General features: G+C 35.5%; 1 protein-coding gene across 7 annotated transcripts in view; it reads right to left on the reverse strand.

The window, feature by feature from the left end:
• LOC145674318 (sister chromatid cohesion protein PDS5 homolog B-B-like) overlaps window positions 1-24,657 on the reverse strand; it is a 271,993-nt gene that overhangs the window by 166,813 nt on the left and 80,523 nt on the right. For all 7 annotated transcript variants that reach the window (XM_081744213.1, XM_081744214.1, XM_081744217.1 and 4 more), the window contains 3 exons: window positions 20,136-20,370; window positions 18,967-19,080; window positions 8,460-8,564 (listed from right to left, as the gene is read on the reverse strand). In XM_081744213.1, the coding sequence (XP_081600339.1) occupies window positions 8,460-8,564; window positions 18,967-19,080; window positions 20,136-20,370 (454 nt within the window). The remainder of the gene's footprint in view (window positions 1-8,459; window positions 8,565-18,966; window positions 19,081-20,135; window positions 20,371-24,657) is intronic.

Here is a 24,657-nt window from a genome sequence, read left to right on the forward strand (position 1 = left end):
TTTGTGTATTAGGTGATTGTCTGCAGTACGTCAGACGGAGTAGTACGGAGGGGAATGATGAAGTGGGAAGGTAATGGTGAATCAAAATGGGAGACCTCTTTGAATTTCGAAAAGGCCAAATTCTGGACGCGCTGTTACTTGGACCAAGTGTGCTTAAGGTAGCCAGTGTATTGGGTATTAAAGTGGGCCAAAAAATATACAAAATGTTTATTTCCAAGTTTTAATACCGCAGAAAAGTTGCGAATTGGGGAGACTAATTTGGAGGGAAAAAAAAAAAAAAATAAAATCGGTTTATATCTTCCGGTCGCGTATATGCTCTAAAATTTAAGGAAATTTGGAAAAATTCACATTTTTAAGATAATTTTTAATATTTTTAAATTAGTTTCTTCCAGAATGTAATAGCTGAAATTCTTATTATTAGAATCACAGAAAATAACGTTTAATCAACATCTCCTAGTCGCGCAAAGTTAAAAGAAGTTGTAAACAAAATTTACAAATAAAGGGAGATCGGTTTAAGGAAATAAAATACTACTAACCTATATTTTCCCCTCTGTATTGAACACAAGTTTAAATGTTTAAAAACATATTATTTTAGACCATTAGTAATGTTAATAAACAGACTTTTTATTGACAAAACTAAGTTCTGTGCATAAGTTCCATTAATAAACCAGTTGAGAATGCTCCAACAGCATTGCCAGAACGAACTTTAAAAGAATGGAGAGATGGAGCGGGAAGAATAACTGTGATTGTTTCTACATGTACATCTTTTTATCCGCACCTTGTTCTCTTTCTCGCAAAAATTCGCAAAATATCATCTCTCTATGACTTACAGTTCCCGAAATATGGCTGCTTAAATCTCCTGAAATTCGAATTTTTTAGCCAATATCTGGGGAACGGTGGCCAGTTGGCTAGCAGACAGTTAATCAGTGGCCACCGGTTATTTGGTACCAAAGTGTTCACCATCCTTTTAGGTATTGTTCAACACCAACATCATCTCTCTGTGACTTACGGTTCCCGTAATATGGCTCCTTAAATCTCTGAAATCGGAACTATTGTTTGGCCAATATCACGGGAACAGTAAGTCATAGAGAGATGATATTGGTGTAATCAATACCTCAGAGAATGGTAAACATTTTGGTGCCGATATTAATTGGTGGCCATTGGCCAAACCAGTGACCAGTTGGACAGTGGCCACCGGTTACTATTTGATACCAAAATATTTACCATCCTTTTAGGTACTGATCAACACCAATATCATCCCTCTATAACTTATGGTTCCAGAGATATGCCTCCTTAAATATCTGGAAATCGGCCATTTTTTGGCCAATATCTCGGGATTGGTAAGAGTGACGCCAAAAAATTTAATCACTTTCTCAAATAGTTTTTATGTTCTATCGAATGCAGGGTTCAAAATTGAAAAAATCGCAAATAACAAACAGACAGACAGACAGACAGACAGACATAGAGAATTCAGTAACGAACTTTCTAAGTTCGTTGAAAATGTTTATAAACGTCTAAAATAATTTGTTTTTAAACATTTAAACTTGTGTTCAATACAGAGGGGATAGGGGGAATGTCAGTTGTTAGTATTTTATTTCCTTGAACTGATCTGCCTTTATTTGTAAACTTTGTTTCGAACTTTTATTAACTTTGAAGACAATGCGCGACCGGAAGATGATAACGCATTTAAATAACATTTTAACATTAATCTTTTGTGGTTCTAATACATAGAAATTGAACTTTACATTTGGGAAGAGTCTAATTTAAAAATGTTAAAAATTATCGTAAAAATGTGAATTTTTCCAAGTTTTCTTAAACTTTAGAGCACATACGCGACGGGAAGATATAAACCGATTTTATTTCTATTTCTATTACTTTTCAGTCTCCCCAAACCGCAAATTTCCCGCTGTATTACGACTTGTTAAATACATTTTACATTTTTTCGGTCTACTCTATTTATTGTCCATGTATTAAAAGTGATAACGGCCTACAGAACTAATGGTAACATAACAGCGGCAAACAGAAATCGTGGATGGAGAAGAGGCATCTGTTACAGCAATCGAAGAGTATTATCACCAAAGACCACAGAACGAATGCCGCATGAGTAACTGCTGATCTCAACCAGCATCCGAAATACTCTATTCAAACAAGCACAGTCCAATGCGAGTTGCATACGCGTTCGGGCTGCAATTTTCAAACCATCGATCACCGCCAATCACCGATGACCGTTACTGTATACTACACATATACAATAACGCTTTAACGGGACGAAATTGGCGTTGAGAACATACAGAGTAGATCGTTGATGATTGGAAATGAGTAATATATGATTCTTTTTTTACTCTATTTTCAACAACACGCTGTGTTTGTGTATGGCGGAAGCCCAAAGAAGCTTATTATACCGTGCTCATGAATTGTAGTATCCCACCGTAAAACATGGTGACGTTCAGTAATGCTGTGGGTCATAATTTTCTGCTATTCCGCGGGTTCTGTGATTATGCTCACAGGACCCATTTTTGCCAGCGGTTACGTTAACATTATATGTGGCCACGTTTAGATGTTGTATATTAATGACGCCAAACTGACAATGCAATAATTCCCATTGCTAGGGTTGTTGAGGTGATTTTATGAACATCGAGAGGAACCACATCTGCCCTGGCAGGCGCCATTCGCAGACCTCAAAATTACTAAATACATGACATGTGGTCAGTTCTGGAGCAGGTATCTTCCTTCATTTGTACTGCAGAAGGAATTGCACTTCTGGAAATAACTTATTATCTTCACGCAACGACGAATCGGAGCTGTTCCCCACGCTAGCCGTAGTCTTACACGGTGTTTAATCACGTAAATTGCAGTTTCTTTCGAGTGTTTCCATTTGTTTTCATATAATATTACTGATCCAGAGAGGCAGCCTAAGCTTTTTCGAAGTCTAGGGCGAGGGGCCCACGCGGGGTCCTTTGCCAGTCGCATGACAATATCAAAAGTAAGTGTCGACTACAGAAAATCGCCTGTCAAAATATCGACAACTCCTCTCGATTTCAACGGAGCCTTTGTTACTTATCACGATATCACAGACAGCTCCTCAACCCAAGCATTGTCGTGTACAATCAAGAACAATCGATTAATAGTTGATTTGGTCAACTTTTCTTTAAATTTTGCTTTTGCTTGCCACAAGTTTTATACATACATTTTGGCTTTTATTTATTCATTTATTTTTCCTTTGAGATATAGTGATCATTAATCTCACCATTTTCTCCAAATTCCACTGTTGGGAGTCGGGGGTCAAAATGTGTGCAAAAAAATGACTGTATCACGCCAGTGAGCTCTGTTGTACCTGAGGTAGAGAACCCAAAGGTCCTCACTGTGTGTCAGGTTGTGTACAATTCAGTCCATGCGAAAACGGGAAATTCTTCTAGTCAGAAATAATATTACTATAAATATATTAACATTGTACTTTATATGAAATCGCTAATGTAAAATGCTTCGAAAACATGTTTATTGACGTTCAGCGTCCTCTTTTTAGTATCGAGGCTATATGAGACGTACACTTACAGTTAAAGGTGGAATGCGAATCGAAGTAATACATTCAAATTTTTAATGTTTTTCCAACAGGAGTCGAACTCGTGACCACCTGCATCAAATGCGCACGCGCTACTATACCAGAAGGGAGAGATACTTTGGTAATATTCGTTTACAACTCATTTAAGAAAAATGGACTGTTGATACTATTGTTGTAGGTCACTGAAAGAACTTCAATAGCGTATGATAAAAAAAATATAGGGTAGAAGGGGGGAATTGGGTGGTATGTTTTCGTCAACATTTTTTCTCACTGGTTATAGGTGTTTTTCTTGTTTCTGAAGAACTTATTGTATGTCGCAGGTTCTTTTGCACCTACTCTGGTAGTAGTAAGCTTTCGACATCTTAACTTTTGATAGTACAATATTTTTATTGTTGTTGGTCCGATTTCCACTCAATTACCTCCCTGGGGATAATTTGGTGCAAAATGATTAAAGCCACTGCCACCACATATATCATGGGGGTACATGGGTGAAAATGAAAAGAACGCAGGCTTTCATTTGGTGTATATAACTTGTATTTCACTGAAAAACTAACAGTTTTATGTGGCCTAGAAAAAAAAAATATTTTTGTTTACGCAAAATTAGTAGTTTGTTTCTAAATCTTAAATATATTTGAATGCCTTTTCAAGCCTTCCAGTTATTGATTATAGCGCAGTATACTGTCCTGTTAACTTAATCCGAAATGTATCACATACGAAATATTATATATATATATATATATATATATATATATATATATAAGCGGTCAAACCTTTAGCCAAAGAAGTATAAAAAAAAGTTAGGAACACAAAGAGAGTTGTCCTGATGTTCAAACAAATATAGAAGAAGGTAATAAGACTAACACTAAAGAACTATAAACTTTTACAGTAGAACATATGTTGACAATCTCGATTGACAAACAGGTACTATTTATAAATACATCGCTTTATAAGCGTTGAAACAGTTCACCACTTTGTTTCATCACTTTGAGGCCTAAGCTGAACAAAATAACTTAATATGCACAATGCATTATGAAACGAAAGTGCACACCAGAAAAGAAAAAGATAGCACAGCATTTAAATGAATTCTAAGCAAAAAAAAAAAAAAAAAAAAATGTTAACTTAAGGCATTCCACCTATTTACCCTTGCATCATAATAATTGGGAGGTTCAAAAATTAACAAAACTTACTCACTTTAACTACCTCACACTGAGGATTCAAGATTGCTGTTCTACATGGCACCACCCTTACGATGTTTTTAAGCAGCAGTAAAAAAATCTTGCTCAAACATTACAGATACGCGACTTATTGTGACTCAAACCAAAACACACACAAACCTGAAACTCCGTTTCAAATACGTCATTTCCGACTAAATCAGTTTTATCTTCTTGGTCATTATTACACCCTCTCAAAATGCATCTAAGCTCTTTTTATGATCAACATCTATCCACCCAAATATATCAACATCTATCCACCCAGAATTTATGTGTAAATTCCATTAAAATATACTGAAATGGAAAATATGAATGTTTAAAAAGTTTTCCGCCCAATTACCCCATGCACTCAATTCCCCTCTTCTACCCTATCTAGCAAACTCTGATGCTTGCATTTTTTTTATTATTATTATTATTTTTATAAAACTTTCCTTTACAACAAAGCTGAACTGCTATACCGTTGTAGAGAAGTGGTGTTTGCGCAAGGCTGTTCAGAAAATAAAATTCGAATTTTACAGTCTTATTCAAATACGCTCTAGGCCTATATGATAAGTTGAAGGGCAACAGGACACACTAAACATTTACACAGAGGAATGAAATAATTTTTAATCATGGTCCATGTGTTGGAGTCCGGCAGATGGACTACTTACAGAACTATAATCGGTTTTACTCTTCTGGTATTTTGTACATTTAGAATTTTATTGAATGGAGCATAATTTGCTGTTTATAAATTTGAAAGAAAGAATCAACAAAGAACTCTGAAGCGCAGGGTCTCACGCGGTCCCTGACCAATTCTCCAACTGAGAAAGCCCGCTTTCTCCCATACAACAAACGTTATCCGTCAATAATTCAATAGTGAGAAGAAAAAAACGAAAAAGAAAAAAATCTATTCCGTACTTTCGAATGTCCTCACACACTCGTACCATACCAAATTTCTTGAAACATCCCGCACTTGCACCAAAGAAATGTCAGGAATTAAAAAGTGTAACCTGTTCGATATTCAATACCAATTTTACTTTCCAAAATCCCATCACAAAGATAATGGTACACTATCTACTATTTTGCTAGTTGCGATTCTCCCAGCCTAGCTTATATTATTAAATGTACCCACTGTCAAGCCTTCTATATTGGCGAAACTGTAACTCCTCTTTGGATTCCATCAGCAACTTGATTCTATATTCATGGGACGCTTACTTCCTAATCTACCTGTTCCAGAACACAGAACCCGTCACATCAGAACATCTGATCACATCTTGCAGGTAAGTACCCTGAAAATCCTTTCCCAAGACTCGCCCATGTCCTTAAAATATATATATATATATATATATATATATATGAAGATAACTTTAAAAAAAAAAGTAAAAATGTTGCTTCTTTTTCGGATTTCTGTGACTTTTAAGTGGCAATTTGGTTTCCTCTGGTGGATTGTACATATTAAAGAAGTGCTTTTGTAGCAAGATTCACTCACTCCTTATGGTTCCCAGATGCAGCCTCGTACCAGCTAGCTTGATTCGTTTTCACACTTGCCTTTCTCTAGTTGCCAGAAAGTGAGGTTATTTAACTCAAAATACCGTAAGTATCAATTTGGTTGCCTAATAGCCTTGTCAAGTGCCTGAAACTTATATATCTTACCATGTGTGGTGGCCTAGATTCAAACTGTCAGCCACGAAAAATATCGTAAACCAAAAAACATGTATAAAACTATTAAGTATAAAAGTTAGATTACATTTCGATCTCAGCTGGAAAGCGAAATTGTGAGCTGCAGACTTTAGGATTTTAATTTTGGGTAGGCCCGTTCCCTCACTTATGGATACATATACACATTTGATTGATTAATGATAGTAGGAAATTACTTTTACAGTAGTGGTTGATGCTATTTGTTAAATAATTATCGATCATTAATACGAATAGTGGAAAATATATTTACTCTTTATTGTATCTTTTAACGCTTAAATATTTTTCAAAATTTTTGGGTAAGCCCATGTTTATCCGGCCTACCCGCTAAAGCCGCCACTGAAAATTAAAACCCAAATTCAGTTTACAAAATTAAAGCTATTAACGGCAGTTTTGGGTAAGACGTTAGTTAAACGGTACTAAAACTTCATTATTCGCAGTACTACTACTTTCTTTCCTGTTATATCGTGTCAATATGTTTGAAATAGAAAACTTGGGTATAAAGGTTTTAACCATCTCTTCTAATTTTAACAACTTCAATAGATGCTATGTATGTAGATAAGCAGTTAAGTACACTTGTTCCGCATGTGCTCCTACATAAAATGTGGCTTTAGCTCCTAAAACCTTCCTAACTAAAGTTTTAATTTGTGCATAAATTGTAAATGGTAATGTTGATCTATGAAATCTAACTACCTCATCTTCAGTAATTACTGTTAATACTATTAAATTTTTTGCTAAAAATTTTTGTCTAATCTGTGTTTTTATAATGAACAAACTTTCAATTTTTCACTTTGTTAAAATAAAACAGATAAAAAATTTAAATGTTAAGATTTCAAGTGAAAGTTGTATCATTAAAAGTTGCAAATATGTAATCAATTAAAAATTGTTAAAATTGAAAGGATTCATCTGATTGGTTCCTAGGTATGACCTGCTTTCATTTTCTGCGATATATTATCTGTAATCTTAGAATTGTATGTTCTAATGTGTCTGATGGAAGCAAAGAAACTTTGCTGAAACTGTAACGACATTATTTATTAGGTAATATAAGCTTTGGTCAGAATTTGTCTTCTACTTTAGACAAAAGATCTAAAGCTAGAATGAATGGTGTTTACATTTTTGAGTTGAATTTGTGTTTAACGTCCCGTTCAGCAGTGAGGTTACATGAGACGTGGACCTACTGATTATCGTGGAATCGGAACCACACGAGCTCCCACTGGGAATTGAACCCGGGTCTCCCAAGCCAAAGGTGCGTACGCTAACCGCTTAGCCATGAAGGAGCTCTGTTCACATTTTTGTGGTTGAACATTACTCTAATAGTTCCACAAGCAATTTGCTGGAACTAGAAAACCCAGTGCCTTTCCTTTTTTTTTTTTTTCTTTCTTATCGAGTATACCTGACTTTCTTTGGTTCTTTAATTTTTGGTGTTATAATAGGAAAGGGAAAGTAGAACATACTGCTATTTCTTCATTAAGATCAAAATGCTTAAAAAGGCACACAATTTGGCAGGCATAAACGTCTTGGAGAAAAATCTCGTTTCTTTCTCCTTCTTCCTCTTATTATTATTATTATTTACATTTTCTTCTCCACATCTTCATGTTAGCTTATTCCCAGATTTTCATATATATATATTTTTTCATTAACCTTTACAATTTTCTATTTTTTTCTTCCTACATAATGTAATTATTTTTATGTTTTTCTCTATTCTTCTTTCACTTTCGTGCCGATCTTACCATCCTATTAGTTCTACCTGCACCACTAAATTACTAATCTACTTATAGACAGGTAACACTAGCACGTGAGCACGTGCCGCTGTATTCCAACATGGCACCCACTTACCTTTTCTCCTAGTTATTTCTATCACTATCTGATGAAGTGTTTACATCTATCTATCTTTTATATTTTTTTAAAAAAAAAGAAGTCTAAATTTCGCTTCAAGTTTCTGAATAGATTTCGACTCTGTCGATCTTACTGTTAGTATTGTCTACAGTAGATAAACGAAATACAGTTTTACTTACAACGATAAATTTTACGCCTCTTTCGCCTACATTATTTACATTTTCTCTTATTTCATCAGTTATAGAGACTCCATTTAAACAGTTCAGAATGTAAGCTATCAGGATCTGGAACAGAATATATATATATATATACATTATTCGTGTTAAAATTACATATATACGAAAACTAAAAAATTCATAAATACTATGCAATGGATCAATACTTATAATTTAAAACACAATTTGGGCATCTCTAACAGCGTTTAATCCAACTGCTAAAGAAACTAAACTGAACTATATTATAAATTCTAATCAATATTATAAAATTGAAAGTGACTATGTTTGTAACTCTTAATCTCTTGAACTGCCCAACCGATCTCGATAAAATTTTTGATGTAGATGTGGTTCTAGCCTGGAAGTGTTTCTAGGTATTTAATTTGATGGTAGAATTTAGGGGAGGGGCCAGGAGGGGAGTTATAGAAAAATAAATAAAACTTCATTACTTTTGAACCAAACGATCAATCTCAAATTTTCAACATAGATGAAGTTCGTGCCTGGAGTGCTTATATCATTTCACTTTGACGGAACAACGTAGGGGATGGGGAGGGGGAGATATACAAAAATCAATAAATATAAAAATAAAAGTGACAATGTCCGTGAGTTAATAACTCTTGAATTACCCGAACGATCTCAATCAAATTTTCAACATAGATGAGGTTTGAACCTGAGAAGTTTCTTATCATTTCACTTCGACGGTAGATCTTAGGGCAGGGGGACGAGAGGGGGGAAAATATGCAAAAAATACAACATAGATGAGGTTTGGGCCTGGAATGGTATTCACTTTGATAATACAACTTAGGGGAGAGGGAGGGCGAGTTAAAAAATAAATAAACTTAATAACTCTTGAACCACCCGAACGATCTCGATCAAATTTACGACCTAGATGAAGTTTAAACCTGAGGTGAATTTTCTCGTATCACTTTGACATTGGAATTTAAAGGTGAGGGAGTGGGAAGATATATAAAAAAGATTGAAAATGACCGATATTAGTGTCGAGTCCGTAGTTTTCGGGGTCTCTGAGATGAACAGTGACACTTTTGATGCAGTTTAAATCCAAATTCAGCCCCGCAACTTGGGGAAGGCAGAGAGGAGGGGGGAGATATACATATACGAATGATCGAAATAACCAATACCAGTGTTGAATTCACAGTTTTCGGGGTCGCTGAGATGAACAATGACGTCCGATTCCGTGCTCCGCAACATGGGGAGGGGAGAGAGATATATAAAAATCATTGAAAATGACCTATATCAAAGAGCGCTTTAGTAATAGTAAAAAGTGACTAACTAACGGAACATATTATTTTCTTAATTTAACCCAGCGAAGCGGGTAATTGATACTAGTAAAACATAAATGGATTTAAGCAAGTTAAACATATGGGGTCAGCCATCGCATCAAGAGGACATGGTTCACGAAATCTTTAAAGAAATGAAAGTTTATTACTGGACACACTTCTTACTTCGAACCAAATCAGTTACGTATAAAAAGCTTCTTCATGCGAAAATTATTTTTTAATGAGGTTCTATATGGTGCTCACGTTAGCAACACTGCGTGCTTGGCGTTTTGCGCATGTGTGTTAGTTACCGACATGTTTTAAGTATAAACAGACGCCATTTGCGAGTTATGAAACGCTTTATGTGGTTCTGATGAACAATGAAAGTGATGCAGATGATTGAAAATGCAGTCAATTGTGAGGTACGATCAGTGATGAGGTTCTTGACCGCGAAAAACGTGAAAGCAGAACACATATATTACCAAGTACGTAAGGTACCTGGTGAGAATGTCATGTGTGGACTCGAAGTGCAACAGTAGGTATGTCTGTTTAAAACCGGTCGTAGAATATTCATGACGAACTGCACCTGCCACACAGTCGCTCATTGACTCATTTGGCAGATTTCTTTGATAATGGTCTACAAAAGCTCAATCTAACGGTAAGACAAGTAACTCAAAATCTATGGAAACTATGTTGAGAAGCAGCTAAATGTATAAATGAACAGGCACAGAAGTAATGTTAACTGAAAATATAACTATACAGGTAAAATTTTTCACAATACAATTGAATCCCCAATAAGTGATTGGAACAAAAACATTAATGTATTTGAAGCTAATATATTTGTTACAAATTTTCCACCTTGTATTTTACTTTGAGAATGTTACAGGTAAACTTAATCACACCTGAAATGTTCTTTCAGTGTATAATGAAAGCCATGATGTGTGATTACGACAGCAGCATGTTTACGTAAATACATAATCCGCTGACAAATGTGGGGGCTCCAATTGAAACCTTTAAGTTTTACGTCCCACGGTTATGCCGGTTAGGCTAAAGGAGACGGTGATTATGAGAAATTAGTGAAATGGTGGAATGAAGAAAGTGGGAGGAAACGGGAGTACCCCGAGAAAACACACGAGCACGATGTTTGTCCACCACAAAGTCCACACGGCGCGTGCTGGGGTCGAACCAGGGACCCCAAGCACCGGAGGTGAACGCTCTACCACTGAGCCACCGCGCCCCCGATGAAGAAAGTGGGAGGAAACGGGAGAACCCCGAGTAAACCCACGCACATGGTGTTTGTCCACCACAAAGTTCACTTGGCGCAGCCTAAGATTAAAAAAGAAAAAAAAGGACCCAATGCATCAGAGGTGAACGCTCTATTACTGAGTCACCGCGGCCCGAGGCTCCAATTGAAAATTTTGGTATTAATAAATATTTAGACACATTCCTGAGTTGACAGTGTTCACTGTAATTCACTTCTTTTCATAAATAGTCATTAATCTGTTCTACTTCTGTATTAACTACACACCCTTCCCTCCCCCAAAAATCATAGTAATTTACGTTGATTGAGTGTTGTCCAACTATCTCAAAGAATATCTATACTTACTTCCCAAGTTTTAAGCTTATCGTATGAAACACTGTGTGATACAAAAGAATTGTTCTTCTTACTATTTTTTAATTAAAATCAATTACAGAACTTCTCATGAAAAGGAAAATAGTTCTCTTTTATTATTGCATTTTTCCATGGTATAGAACGACAGCATGTATTATTCGGCATGCATGAATTATTCTTTACCTGCACCATTTAGATATTTTAATCAAAGGTGTTATAAACTAGCCAACTATTTAATTATTTTATATAGGTTAGAAGAAGTTATATACTTTAAAAAAATATAATTATATAAAATGTTTTGTATCTTAGAATGTTGATTGTGTAACGATAGCAACGATATAACATATTGGGGTATGATGGCTGTAAGCAAGCCTAGATTTAACTATACAATAAATAAATTCGAATAAGCAACATTTGCAGTTTTTGTGCTAATCTAATACGTGTGCAACTCACTTATTTGAACTAGGGCTCAACGATTACGTTGTAGGTACTATTATTATTTCGATTCTGTCAGAAGTAAGTCGTTACTTTCCGGACAGAAAATAAGCTATGTTTACTGATATTCTTATTTGATTAAACAGTAGCATATTAAATACTTATTAAAATTGCACTTACTTAAAAGCACTCTTTTATTCGACTGGTCTTGAGGAAATAATCACTTGTCGAAACGTAGATAGGTAAATAAATGTGTTTCTAAGTGAGGATAATATTTAATAAGCATACTGACAGAATTTCCCATTTAGAAAACAACAGAAATTATTTCTTAGAAGTTGATTATCGGTGAACTGGAATAATCTAGAGGCAAGTGGTGTCGCAATGAAACCGTGTTAATAAATGAGTTGAGTGAGATAAAACAGTGTACCCCAGACTGGAACCGTGTGACAAAACAAAGGATTTCAGTCTCCCTTAATCAACATTTTACTGTGCAATATTCTTACATAATTTTATAAAGAGACGATTGATTAGTTTCATTGCACATCGTCATTTATCCCCATTAATTCTTTCATCAAGAAACTTCACACAACTGTTTCTCAATGTCACTTTCAACGTTTTCGAGACGACTACCCACAATGTTAGTATTTTCTGCATTGCGTGTAAGAGATGTGTAATAAATGGGTGGGATACACCTGAACATTATCATGAAGTTATAGCATATTCAGCGATTTGGGTAGCTCTTCCTTCAGGATGCTTACAATGTAACACGTTTGTTGGCAGAACGTTGGCACTTGCTGGAAACTTGTATTACTCTAAAATTCATATGAAGAATATGTGCCTGAATAACATGACTGCCTTTCTGAGACCCCATAAACGTCACTTCTCTTATACAGAACACTTTACCATTTTGAGTTTTCTAGTGTGTCAGAGAAGATCGAAAATTAGATAACTTTCATGTCTTGCTGCTTTAGTTGAGATGCGTTCAATTGGTTTCTTCTTGGTGCTATTCGTTGAGAAGAATATATACAGACTGTATCTTTCTTTTCGCTCTCTTAATGACAACAAAATCTGTTTCACACGGTAGTATCACGTGTTCCAGGACCAAAAATCTATATTCTGTTGTCTGAAGATCGGCTATCTTCTATGACGCACAGCCACGAAGTTATTACGAGACTTCTTACACGAGGCTAAGTCAAAAATTATCCGCAATTTTGACGTAACTCTTCTTACATTATTCATACTGACTTCTGTTCTTGTTTATTTTATTGTTATGCAGTTGCTGTCATGGTATGAAACTTTGATCCTAATTCCTCCATTTGTCTTCCTTTTGTTGCAGATATATGGTGCATTAGGAATTTGCACCAAAAACGAACAAACGAGCAGTGACCCAGTTTTTGTGGTCGGAAGGTGTATCAGGAACCATGACTACCTTCCAGACGATGTGTCACTTCATCAAAAGTCACTCGTCTGTCTAACAGAACCATGTCACGTGCACACTCAATGTTGCCATCATTTGTGGCCGTACATGGTCGATCGGCTCCTTCCTCGTGCGTAAAACTTGTGCGACCATTTTTGGATTTTTCAATCCATTTGTGGACACTCCGTTGCGGCAACACTGTTCCCGTATTGTGTCGAAAGTCTTTGATGGATTGCGGCCCCTCATACACCTTCCCACCACAAAAACCGAATTACTGCTCGTTGGTTGTCTTTAGTGCAAACTTCTAATGAAGTGGCCATGATATATCTGCAACAGAAAGACAAATAGAGAAATTTGCATCAAACTTTCATAGCATGACCAAAACAGTATAACAATAAAATAAGCGAGGGTAGAGGTCATATGAACAATGTAAGAAGAGTGTGTAAAAATTGCAGATAATTTTTGACTTACCTTCGTAAAAGAACTAGAAAATGTTCCTATGCATTACTATGGGAAATACTTTAAAGTTTCTCCTCCTGCGTCTTTCATATAGAATTTGTCTGAACTTGAGTATCGCATGAAATTCCGACAGTTTGTATGAACATCTTAGTGACCCTTTTTTTTTTTTCTTCCGTGTTAGGTAAAATAAATAATAAATAAAAAAAGCTTAAAGACTTGTTCAACTAATTTAAATGTTAAATTCAAATACTAAGTTTTATGTCTGTAACCTTAAGGGATTGCGATATTCCCCTTCCCCCATTTACACCGAATTTCCAAAATTTCTTTTTGGTGGCATCTTACATCACAAATTCCATGTGCTGACCAAATTTCAAGGTTTTAGCTTATGCATTATGACCTAGGCTTTGATCAATCAGTCGGTCACTCAAGCCTTCTTTTATATATAGTGATTCATAAACACAAATAAATCAGCTTTCCTGAGAATATCCTTTGTTAAGTTCGTCATTACTAGAGGAATACAGGTTCAATTTTCTTCAAAAACACGAGAAGTAACAGGTTCTGGCGAGACGCACGTAACTGCATCATAGAAATAGATTCCCAAGCAGTATATTCACAACTGTCGCAAGTATAAAGAAAGAAAAAAACATTAAACTATTTATAGGACAATCTTCTGGCTTGTAGCCAGAGAATGAATGACTTCAACATCTCTTCAGCTCACCTGCTGTGTTGACGTAAATTCAAGCCATTTTTCACTAAAAAGCTGAATTTGAGAAGGAGTTTCTCATTTCTCACAAACATTTCCGAAAAATTATAATTCTTCCTTTCATTATATTGAATGTACAAACATATATATATATGCGACTGAACCGTGAAATTTTCTTAAGCAATGGAAAAACGATACAGCATTCTCATTAACTCTATAAATCTAACTATATTAATAATTCGAAATTAACATATATCGGCGGGACATGCAGTTTTTCCTCTAAGCCCATAAAAGTAATAGCCTATCCATATGCATGATTTTAAAATAATATTTCCTTGAGAGGATTTGGTTTAATTGGAGCGGGTGTAGCAAAACTTCTACCATTTGACTCGGTTGACATTTGTGTGTTTGTCCGTTTCTTTGTTGCAAAACTCTCGCAAAACTTAGCCGATTTTAAAGAAACTTGGTAATGAGACTTCCTTCAACTCGCAGAAATAACTCTTGCTTAGGTTTTAGGGAATATGTCTCATGATAGTTTTCTTCAGATATTCGATGTTGATACAATATCGTGTATATATTCTACAAAACTATCCCAAGGTCACTATTGGTTGAGGTTAAAATCAGTTAATGATCGGGGATGAATTTACTTCTCACAAGTAAAGGGTCCAAATGGATGAATCGAGTTGCGGAATGAGACTTAGTTCGCCTGATAGAGTATGTTAAAATATATGGAAGTGCAAAGTTAAAGCGGCTGAACGCCATAAAGAACGGAGGGGATCAAAGTTGGTGGGAGAAGGGCTATGCTATGTTATTGAAATACATCAAATAAACTGTTCAATCGTAAAAATAGTAAAAAATAGACAACACAAACGGTGGTAGTTTCACATATTGGCAAAAGAAGAATGAGCAGAGTAGATCACGAACCTCCGCCGCCATCTTGAAATCTATGATATTTTTTGAAATAGAAAGGTAGTCATGTGATATATCAATTAGGACCAGCGTGTTCTCAGAAAGTCAATTATGAACTTTAGTGATCGTTATCAGTACTTATTTAGAAGATTTAGGATCATCTTTATAGTTATATACGAAAATCTAGGAGACTGATACTCGTATGATGAAAGTTTGGATTATCACGAAAACACATGTAAGTTAAAAATATTTAAAAGCCAAGAAAACTAACAGTGAAATTTGATATCAAAGTTTTATATTATTACATTATTATTATCAAATTTCACTATTGGATGTGAAATTTGATTCCTCTTCCCGCTCATAATACACATTTCAATAAAAATGTAATGATAAAAATATAGAAGATAGTGTACTTTCGGCATAAATTTTGAAACATTCTGCCCTCACAGAATACGCCCTGTAATCAAGCTGACATGATTAAAAAACCAGCTTGAAATTGATACTAACTATAGACGATATATATACGATCAACGTTTTCGGAGTTTCCCTATAAATTTCTAATCCAGCTAACATGCCAATTCTTGCCTAAACTTGGGCTTAAATGTCGTCAGGACTGTGATCTAGCAACTTAGTGATCCCGAAAACTATGGATTCGACACTAATTTGGGTCATTTGAGACATTCTATTTTTCTCCTTTCCTCAACCCCTTTCCTGATAGAGGCTGAATTTGGGACTTCAACACTATCGGGAGTGTGAATTAGAGACACCGAGACACAGAAAGCCATATATTCGACACTAATATAGATCGTTTTTCATTATTTTTACATTTCACACTCTTCCTATGAATTAGGGGTACATATGGGGGACTAAACGAAGACTTAAACAGCATCGGAAATGTCACTATTCTTCTCAGCGAACCCGAAAACTGTGGATTGGATACTAATATAAATATCTTTTCTTATTATTATTATTTTTACACGTTCTCTACTTACCACGCCCTCCTAGAGATGTTAGGGTTCCTACTCCATTGGGGAATGAACTTGGTCTTTAAGGGCATTGGAACTATCACCAATGAACTTCGGAACCCCGAAAACTGCGAATTTGACACTGATATCGGTCACTTTCAGTTTATTTTTACATGTCACCATTTCCTCTCAGGGGTGATAATGGGAACTTAACTTGGACATAAGTATCACTGAGAATGTCACTATTCATCTCAGCGAACCCGAAAACTTTGGACTAGAAACAAATATCGGCCATTTTCGATCATTTTTATGTCACCCCACCCCGTTCCTGGGTTATGCTGGCATATACAAAAATACATACATTATATATATATATATATATATATATATATATATATATATATATATATATATATATATATATATATATATATATATTATATACTTCACATGGGGAGAATAGGTCAAGGAAAATATTTGAATAATTATTTCAATGAAAGTGTAATGATAAAAATACAGGACATACTCTACCCCACAGAATACGCATTTAATCAAACTGATATAAATAAAAAAAAGCTTGAAATGGGTACTAAATACCTTCCAAAAGTCATTTCAGACGGTTCAGACCTTTTCCCGTTCGAACCTCTGCCGATAGGGATGAACTTTGACTTAAACAGCATTGGGAGAGTCATTATTCATTTCAGCGACACTGAAAACCATGGATTACACAATATCAGTCGTTTTGCATTATTTTTACATGTCGCTCCTTCCAACTCTCACCCCTTGGGGTGTTTCATTCCCATAGTATTTTTCCCAGATTGAAGATCTTATGTCTACCAATTTCGGTTAAAATTGCTCCAGATATACATTCATCCAAATATGTATACATGTGCAGGCGTTGCCCCTGTAAATTTCCAATCCAGCTGTCATGCCCGTCCATGCCTAAACATCATCGTGATTCTAACCTAATAGTCTGACGAACATACGGTAAACTACGGATTAGACATTAATCTCAGACATTTGACACATTTTATTTCTCACCCATTGTCATCCTCTCCCCTGCCTAGGGGTGTTGAATTTGCACTGTAACGCCATCTGAAGTTTAATTATTAATTTCACCGACATCGAAAACTATAGATTCGACACTAATATCGGTCGTTTTCGATTACTTTTACATGTCAACCCCTTCCCACCGCCCTAGGGGTGCTAATGGGGGTCAAACGTATGACTTAAATAGTATAGGGAGTGTCTTCAATCAACTTGCGGATCCTGAGAACGATGGATTCGATATTAATATCGGCCGTTTTTGATGTTTTTTAATGTCAACATCTCCCTCCCCCTCGGGATACCAATGGGAGTTGAACTTGGATTTAAACAGCATCGCTACGGCCACCAATCAACTTAGGGATGCCGAAAAACTATGTATTCGACACTAACATCCGTCATTTTCAATTATTTTTACATCTCACACTTTCACGCCCCCTCCAGGGAGCTAATGAACGCTGGGAAGTTGAATGGCATCTGGAGTGTCACTGTTCATCTCAGCGACAAAAAAACATGGATTCGACACATATATCGGTCATTTTCAATTGTTTTCACATGTCATCATGCCCGCCCCAGATGTACTAATGGAGGCTGAATTTGGGTTTAAACGACATCGGAAGTGTCACTGTTCATCTTAACAACCCCGAAAACTACGGATTCGACACTAATAATTGGCCGTTTTCTATCATTATTATGTCACCCCCTTCCACTTCCCCTAGGTGTGCTAGGGTGGTATTACCCCGACAGTGCTGTTTTTCAGACTGTGGGTAATACGTGTGCTAAGTTTGGTTAAAATTGCTCCAGGTCTTCTAGAGTTATGCTTATACATACATACACATACATCCATTATATATATATATATATATATATATATATATATATATATATATATATATAATAAAAGACATGAATAAGATAGTCGTATTTGTTAAGAATAAGACCATAAAAATTCTAAAAAAAGAAACGCTCGCTTTCACAATGCACAGTATCACTAATTAGATTGACTCGACCATCTCGTCACTAACATTGATGATGATTTTTGAGTTTAACGTCCCGTTCAGCAGCGAGGCTATATGAGACGTGGACCTACTGATTAACGTGGAATCCGAACATGAGCTCCCGCCGGGAATCGAACCCGGGCCTCCCGCGTCAAAGGCGCATACGCTAACCGCTTAGCCACGAAGGAGCTCCGTCACTAACATTGAGACCAGAAATATAGCCTATGATATCATGACTTAGTGACCCATGAAAAATATATCAACATATTAATCATACATGCATAATTAATAAAGTTTAAACATATTTAATCTACCGAAACAGACGTACAACTACGGTGTCACAAAATTTGCTACTGAGGACACGTGGGCTTCATAGAGAGTGCTGACTTCTGGTGCGTTGGGTCCCAGTACCGCCAAGTGGCTTTGTGTTAGACAAATACCGTTGCGTGAGTTTTCTCTTGATTCTTTTGTTCTCTCCAACTTTTGTCACCTCTATTCTCATCCATCTCATCACCACAGTCCCTCTCAGATTCGGTTCATGATCGTGGAACGGTGAAAAAAAAAAAGCAATTTTATTACATGGCTCGGAGAGGAATCAATTTTTGAGTTTGTCGAGTAATTATTTCAAACAGAAAGTAAGTATTCAGATACTTACACTTAGATCATCTTTGTCTATCATCGTAGAATGTATCCTATTTAAAAGTACTTTTACTGTACTATAGTACAGTTCTGACGTCACAGGTTGGTCAAGTTTCTTCAAAATAAAGTCCTGTAATAAACAGATTTTTGCCATTTACCAAATTATTAAGTTTATCAGTAATTCATAAAACAATGAATGAAGTTTTTATTCCAGATATTATTACAGAAGAAGCTATGTAGTATTCAACATAATAAATTCCCATTCACGAGAGCTCGAACATACGTATGTACTAAGTGCCAATTCTATTAGAGTTGCCATCAAAAGAACTAAGTCCTCATAACACATTAATGTAAGCATTTTAACCGCAGTAATTTATATAAAAGAACAAATAGGTTACCTGTATGGTATGTCGCGGAATATTTCTCTGTTATAGTTCACAAATCTTACTTCTGCTAATTCATGCAGAACTATTCTCTGGATTATTTCTTTGAGCTGCTACTTAATTCAAGCTTTCTTGTATTAAGTAAAAGAGAAAGATGACGGATGTATAATTTATCAATTCTCCGAAAAGGATTAATCTACTTAATTTCGACTTTAAATCTTGTAGTTACGCCTTTTCCCGAATACAAGAGAAAAATAATGAATTAAATAGTTATTGTAGAATCAAAAGAATAAACCTGCATGAATAAGCAAACAGTAAGGCTTATGCAATATAACACAAAAATAAGAATCCACGACGCAGAACACATGCGCTTTTTATATAAATTCTCATATCTAGCGAACAAAATTACAATATTTTGACTGTTATAACACTATGCAATTTAATTTTCATCCTTCAATAACACAAATAGGCAAAAAGTCAATTTAAAAGTGAAACTTGGTTAAAATTTTGTAACGTTTTGGATCTGTATTCTCAATTTTATTGCCATGTTCCCTATCACAATTTTTCTTACTGACAATATATTTACGGTCATGTTCATAAGCCTTTTCATACGGTACACTATGAGGTCAGCTTCTAACTTGTATGTCCCTCATTATGCTATTTCTTTGTCAGGTTTGTCTTAGTATGTCAGATATCTCTCTATGTCCATTTTATCGCTGATTAAGAAATACTGCTTGTCAAATTAAATATACACGTCATGTTTGTTATGCTAAGAACTAATGAAAAAAATAAGGATACTTACCACAGCTTTAGAAGCCTCTTTGAAGTTCATTGGGTTGATCACATTCTCCATTGCGTTGAGCAAGGACTCGTCAGCACTTAAATGTGCGAAGAATTTTTTCATGAACTCCTTCCCCTTTACAGCATCAGGCAGAAACGTTGACAAAACGGTTATGTGTGTCATTATTTCCTTGTCTCGCTCCTCGTTTTGTGACTGTCGATTTAATTCAATCAGTTCTGATAGACAGGTTTGAATGCTGAAAACAGCACGAATGTTAACCTTTGACTACTCGGAATTTAATATAATTTTTCTTTCCAAGAACTAATGGGTGAATTCACTAGATTAATCTTAAAGGGGACACACTGGACCCATTAAATTACTACTGACGTAAAATTCTAATATCAACTCATAACCTATCTGTTTTATTTTACTTCCAGGTAATTGTCATTCCTGAAAACACCATGCACTTCCTAACTTTCGACTCTCCCCTGGAGCCTTGTACACGTGTAGCAGACTTTATTTTACGTGATTTTGGACATTACTTTTAGTGAAACAGAATTTTTGGGCCAGTTTGTTGTACAAGAAGTTTCTTTCACTTCTTTGAAATGAAATCTTTTAGTTTAACGTCCCACGATTGTGCCTGTTGGACTAAGGGAGACGGATGATTTAAGCAACTGAATGATGATGGAAAAATTGTTGGAATGAGAATGTGGAAGGATACGAGAGTACCATAGGAAAAGCCACGACTTTTTCATTTGTTTATTCATATTATTATAACAGCTCATTGTTCATTATTATCTCTCAACCTGTGAGAACAATTGACAGCAAATATACTACAAGCACGCTAACAGCGGTAGAACTGTAACAGCCAACGGGAGTTCTCTTGCAGATGACGTGTTAGGTGACACAGGTTTACAGCGTGTAAAAATATTTTTAAAAAAATAAAAAAAATAAATAAATAAAAATAAACAGAAAACTCAAAATTAGTTTCAAGAGCACGGAACATTAAAAGTAGGTTACCACAGTTTTTTTTTTTTTTTCTTATGAGAAATTTTCATGTTTACATTAATCTCGAAATAGTGTTTCTTCAACCAAAATTTCTTTGGGATATCGTACATACAAAAAATTCTATATGTAGTTAAAAATAGGAGCAAAATAAGAATAATATCAAGAAAGTAAAAGGAACGGACACACCGGGATAGCGTAACGCGAAAGAACACACTGTCTACCTACCATACTCTTCAAATGATGAAGCAGCACACTAAAACATGGCGAACAACTCTTTTGTTCAGTTATGAAGGTTGCCAGCTCATGTTGGTGCTTTTATTTTTATGCCAATGTTGTACGTATTTCTTAATTACTATTTCCTATTCCTTGCTTAACGAGCCATATCTGAATTCGGCTTTGATTGTCTTAAGCAAATAAAAAAAGTTTTCAAAGCGAATCTCTCGACTTCATTCCCGGCAATAAATAAAATTCTTGAATCACCAATATTACGTTGTGTTTTTTAAAATGCTTCGACAGGCCTGAAAACAGGTTTATCGTCTCTAAGACGTTCTTTGATCCTTATTTTAAATTCCTTTTTTTCATACCTATAAAACTCCTGAAAAACTCCATTTTATGTGTAGACTCTTAATTTTTTAGTGGAATAAGTGTAATAAGTCTTGAATTGAGTGATTTTTTCCCCCTAAATTTTGGGGAGGTTTTAACGAAATACGAAAACCATATTGTATAAAAATCTTATTTAATGCAGTTGTCAGTGTGGAGAATGTTGGTAGTCTGATCCATTTTATGTCAGTGGTTTCGGTTTGACGTCTATCGAAACATGTATTTCCTCTAACCTGATTATACCAAATTAATAAGGTGGAAACTGGATACCCATTCCTACTACCTAGCTTCAACAAAAAATCAATCTCTTTCTGTAAATCTGGGTCCAATGAGGTAAGTCGTATATTACCCAGAAAAAAAAGTTCTTCCATATATTTACTTTAGTCGCTATCGAATGAGTGAATCTATAATTTAAACACTGTGTGCGTGCAGTGAGCTTGTGGTCCATGCAGATTATTATTATTATTATTATTATTATTATTATTTTCTCTTGTTTTTAACTTTCGTGAACAAGGCTCCGGGTGAGAGGAAAAAGATATGAATTGCAAGGTATTGTGTCTTCACCTGTTTTTAATCTCCGCGAACAACGTTTCAAGGAAAAGCCGAAAGCTCGGAAGTGCAAGGTGATTTCCGGAAACACAATTACATGTAAGTAAACTGATTATAAAAATTCCTGAGCGTTTTAACACATTGTGTATATCTGTTTTATTTCTCAACTCAATTCACTATTTTTTTTAACATTTTTAATTTTCATACGTTGTTTCAACAATAACAAACGATTTTTTTTTTTTTTTTTTTGATATCACAATAAGGAGTAGCATACTAACTACAGTAAAATATTGCTGGAACTAATGCCAGTATCACGAAATAACCAAAACTTCGAAAATATTTTTAAGTCCGATCCATTTTGTCTATTTAATGTGTACCACAGCATTTCATCTTACGAGGGAACCTATCCAAGAGTAACTCTGACTTCGAGTGGAGACTATGGCCGTTGAATACCTTGTCCCAAAAGAACATAACACGAAAAGAGATACATCCTCGATCGCAACCGTTGCGGAGATATAAGCATGAAAAGTTAGAAATTGAACTCCATACTATACAAAGTCAGATCCGGGTCAGATTTTTCGGAAACGGTCGCGTAAGGAAACTCAGCGAATACATATCAAATTAGTGTAGGGAGCACAGCACCTTTTGAATGAAAAATTTGTGTCCCCGGGGTACTCGCAGGGTCCCAGGCGGGGTCCAACTCAAAATTTGCAAATGGAACCGGAGGGTCGAGTAGCATACTGTATGAAAGCTATTGTTAAATAAAAGAAGATAGAACAAATCTCAAGTCTCTACGATAACCCCTGTGCAAACGGGAAACTGGTCAAAATGTCAATACAATCTACATCAGAAAATTTATGGCCGCGCTTCAAAATCTGTTAAGTTGCGACAATAACAAAACAAAAAAACACGTTCAAAAGTGCAAGGTACTGAAGTAAAGCAAAGTGCTGCAGAGTCTCTCACAGAGTCGCACAATGGACCTTATCCAAGTATACGTGTGACTTCGAATGACCAATGGACCATAAAATAACCATGACCATTGTATTTCGTGTTCTAGAAGAGAATGGATACATTGTGAATTGCAATCATCGTGGAGCGTGAGAAGGTCAAAGGGCAACGGTATACGCTTCGCGCATCGGGACCCCAAATTCACAGATTGGACTGTGAAATTTCTATCGGGGGATTTGCTGAACGAGAAACATGATGGTAAAGACGAAAAGGAGTGACCTTGAAACGGTGAAGAAGGTTGGAGAAGAGTGGGGTTGGAGAAAACTGGAATAATGATGCAGAAATAATATCGGAGGGTGCTTTCGAGAGAGAGACTCTGCAGCAATTTGCTTTACTTCAATACCTTGCACTTTTAAATGTATTTTTCTGTTTTATTATTGTCGCAACTTAACTGATTTAGAAGCGTAGCCATAGATTTTCTGATGTAGGTTGTATTGACATTTTGTCCAGTTGCCCGTTTGCATAGGGTTATCGTAGAGTTGAGATTTGTTCTATCTTCTTTTATTTAACAATAGCTTTCATACAATATGCTACTTAACCCCGGTTCCGTTTGCAAATTTTGAGTTGGACCCCGCCTGGGACCCTGCGAGTGCCCCGGGGACACAATTTTTTCATTCAAAAGGTGCTGTGCTCCCTACACTAATTTGATATGTATTCGCTGAGTATCCTTACCCGACCATTTCCGAAAAATCTGACCCGGAATCTGACTTTGTAATGCATGGTATGGAGCTCAATTTATAACTTTTCACGCTTATATCTCCGCAACGGTTGCGATCGAGGATGTATCTCTTTTCGTGTTATGTTCTTTTGGGACAAGGTATCCAATGGCCATACTCTCGACTCGAAGTCAGAGTTACACTTGGATAGGTTTCCTCGTTAGTGAATTTCGAACTTCCAGCATAACAAATGGAAATTTCGGCTTTCTGTCCATATTTAATATTAGTTTTTCGAAACATACTTGAAATTCATCTTGTTTCATAATGATAACAGATTTTATTACATTATTTTATGTTGAACTTCTGTTGAAGTAATTTATATCCTGCAGTGTACATAACGACTAGTGAGTTTTTAAGACCTAACTTATTTCAGTGTTAGAAAATTTCAATATAACGAATTAATTTCGCAAGTTTTCTAATTTTAATTACACTAGTATTTTACTGAAACAATTAGAAACTACGAGAAGCTTTGTTTGCTGCTTTTTACAGAAAGAAGCATTATTTATTTCATAAATGTGTAATAAACTTAAACTCTATTTATACAAGTAGAAATATAATAATAATAATAATAATAATAATAATAATAATAATAATAGTTCAGGACTAGAAAAGAAACGAATCATCTGTTTCATGTAATATGCGATTCAGACACAAAAGCTACA

Source organism: Thermobia domestica, chromosome 17, assembly GCF_964235325.1.
Source record: "Thermobia domestica chromosome 17, izTheDome1.hap1.1, whole genome shotgun sequence".
In the NCBI taxonomy this organism is placed as follows: domain Eukaryota; kingdom Metazoa; phylum Arthropoda; class Insecta; order Zygentoma; family Lepismatidae; genus Thermobia; species Thermobia domestica.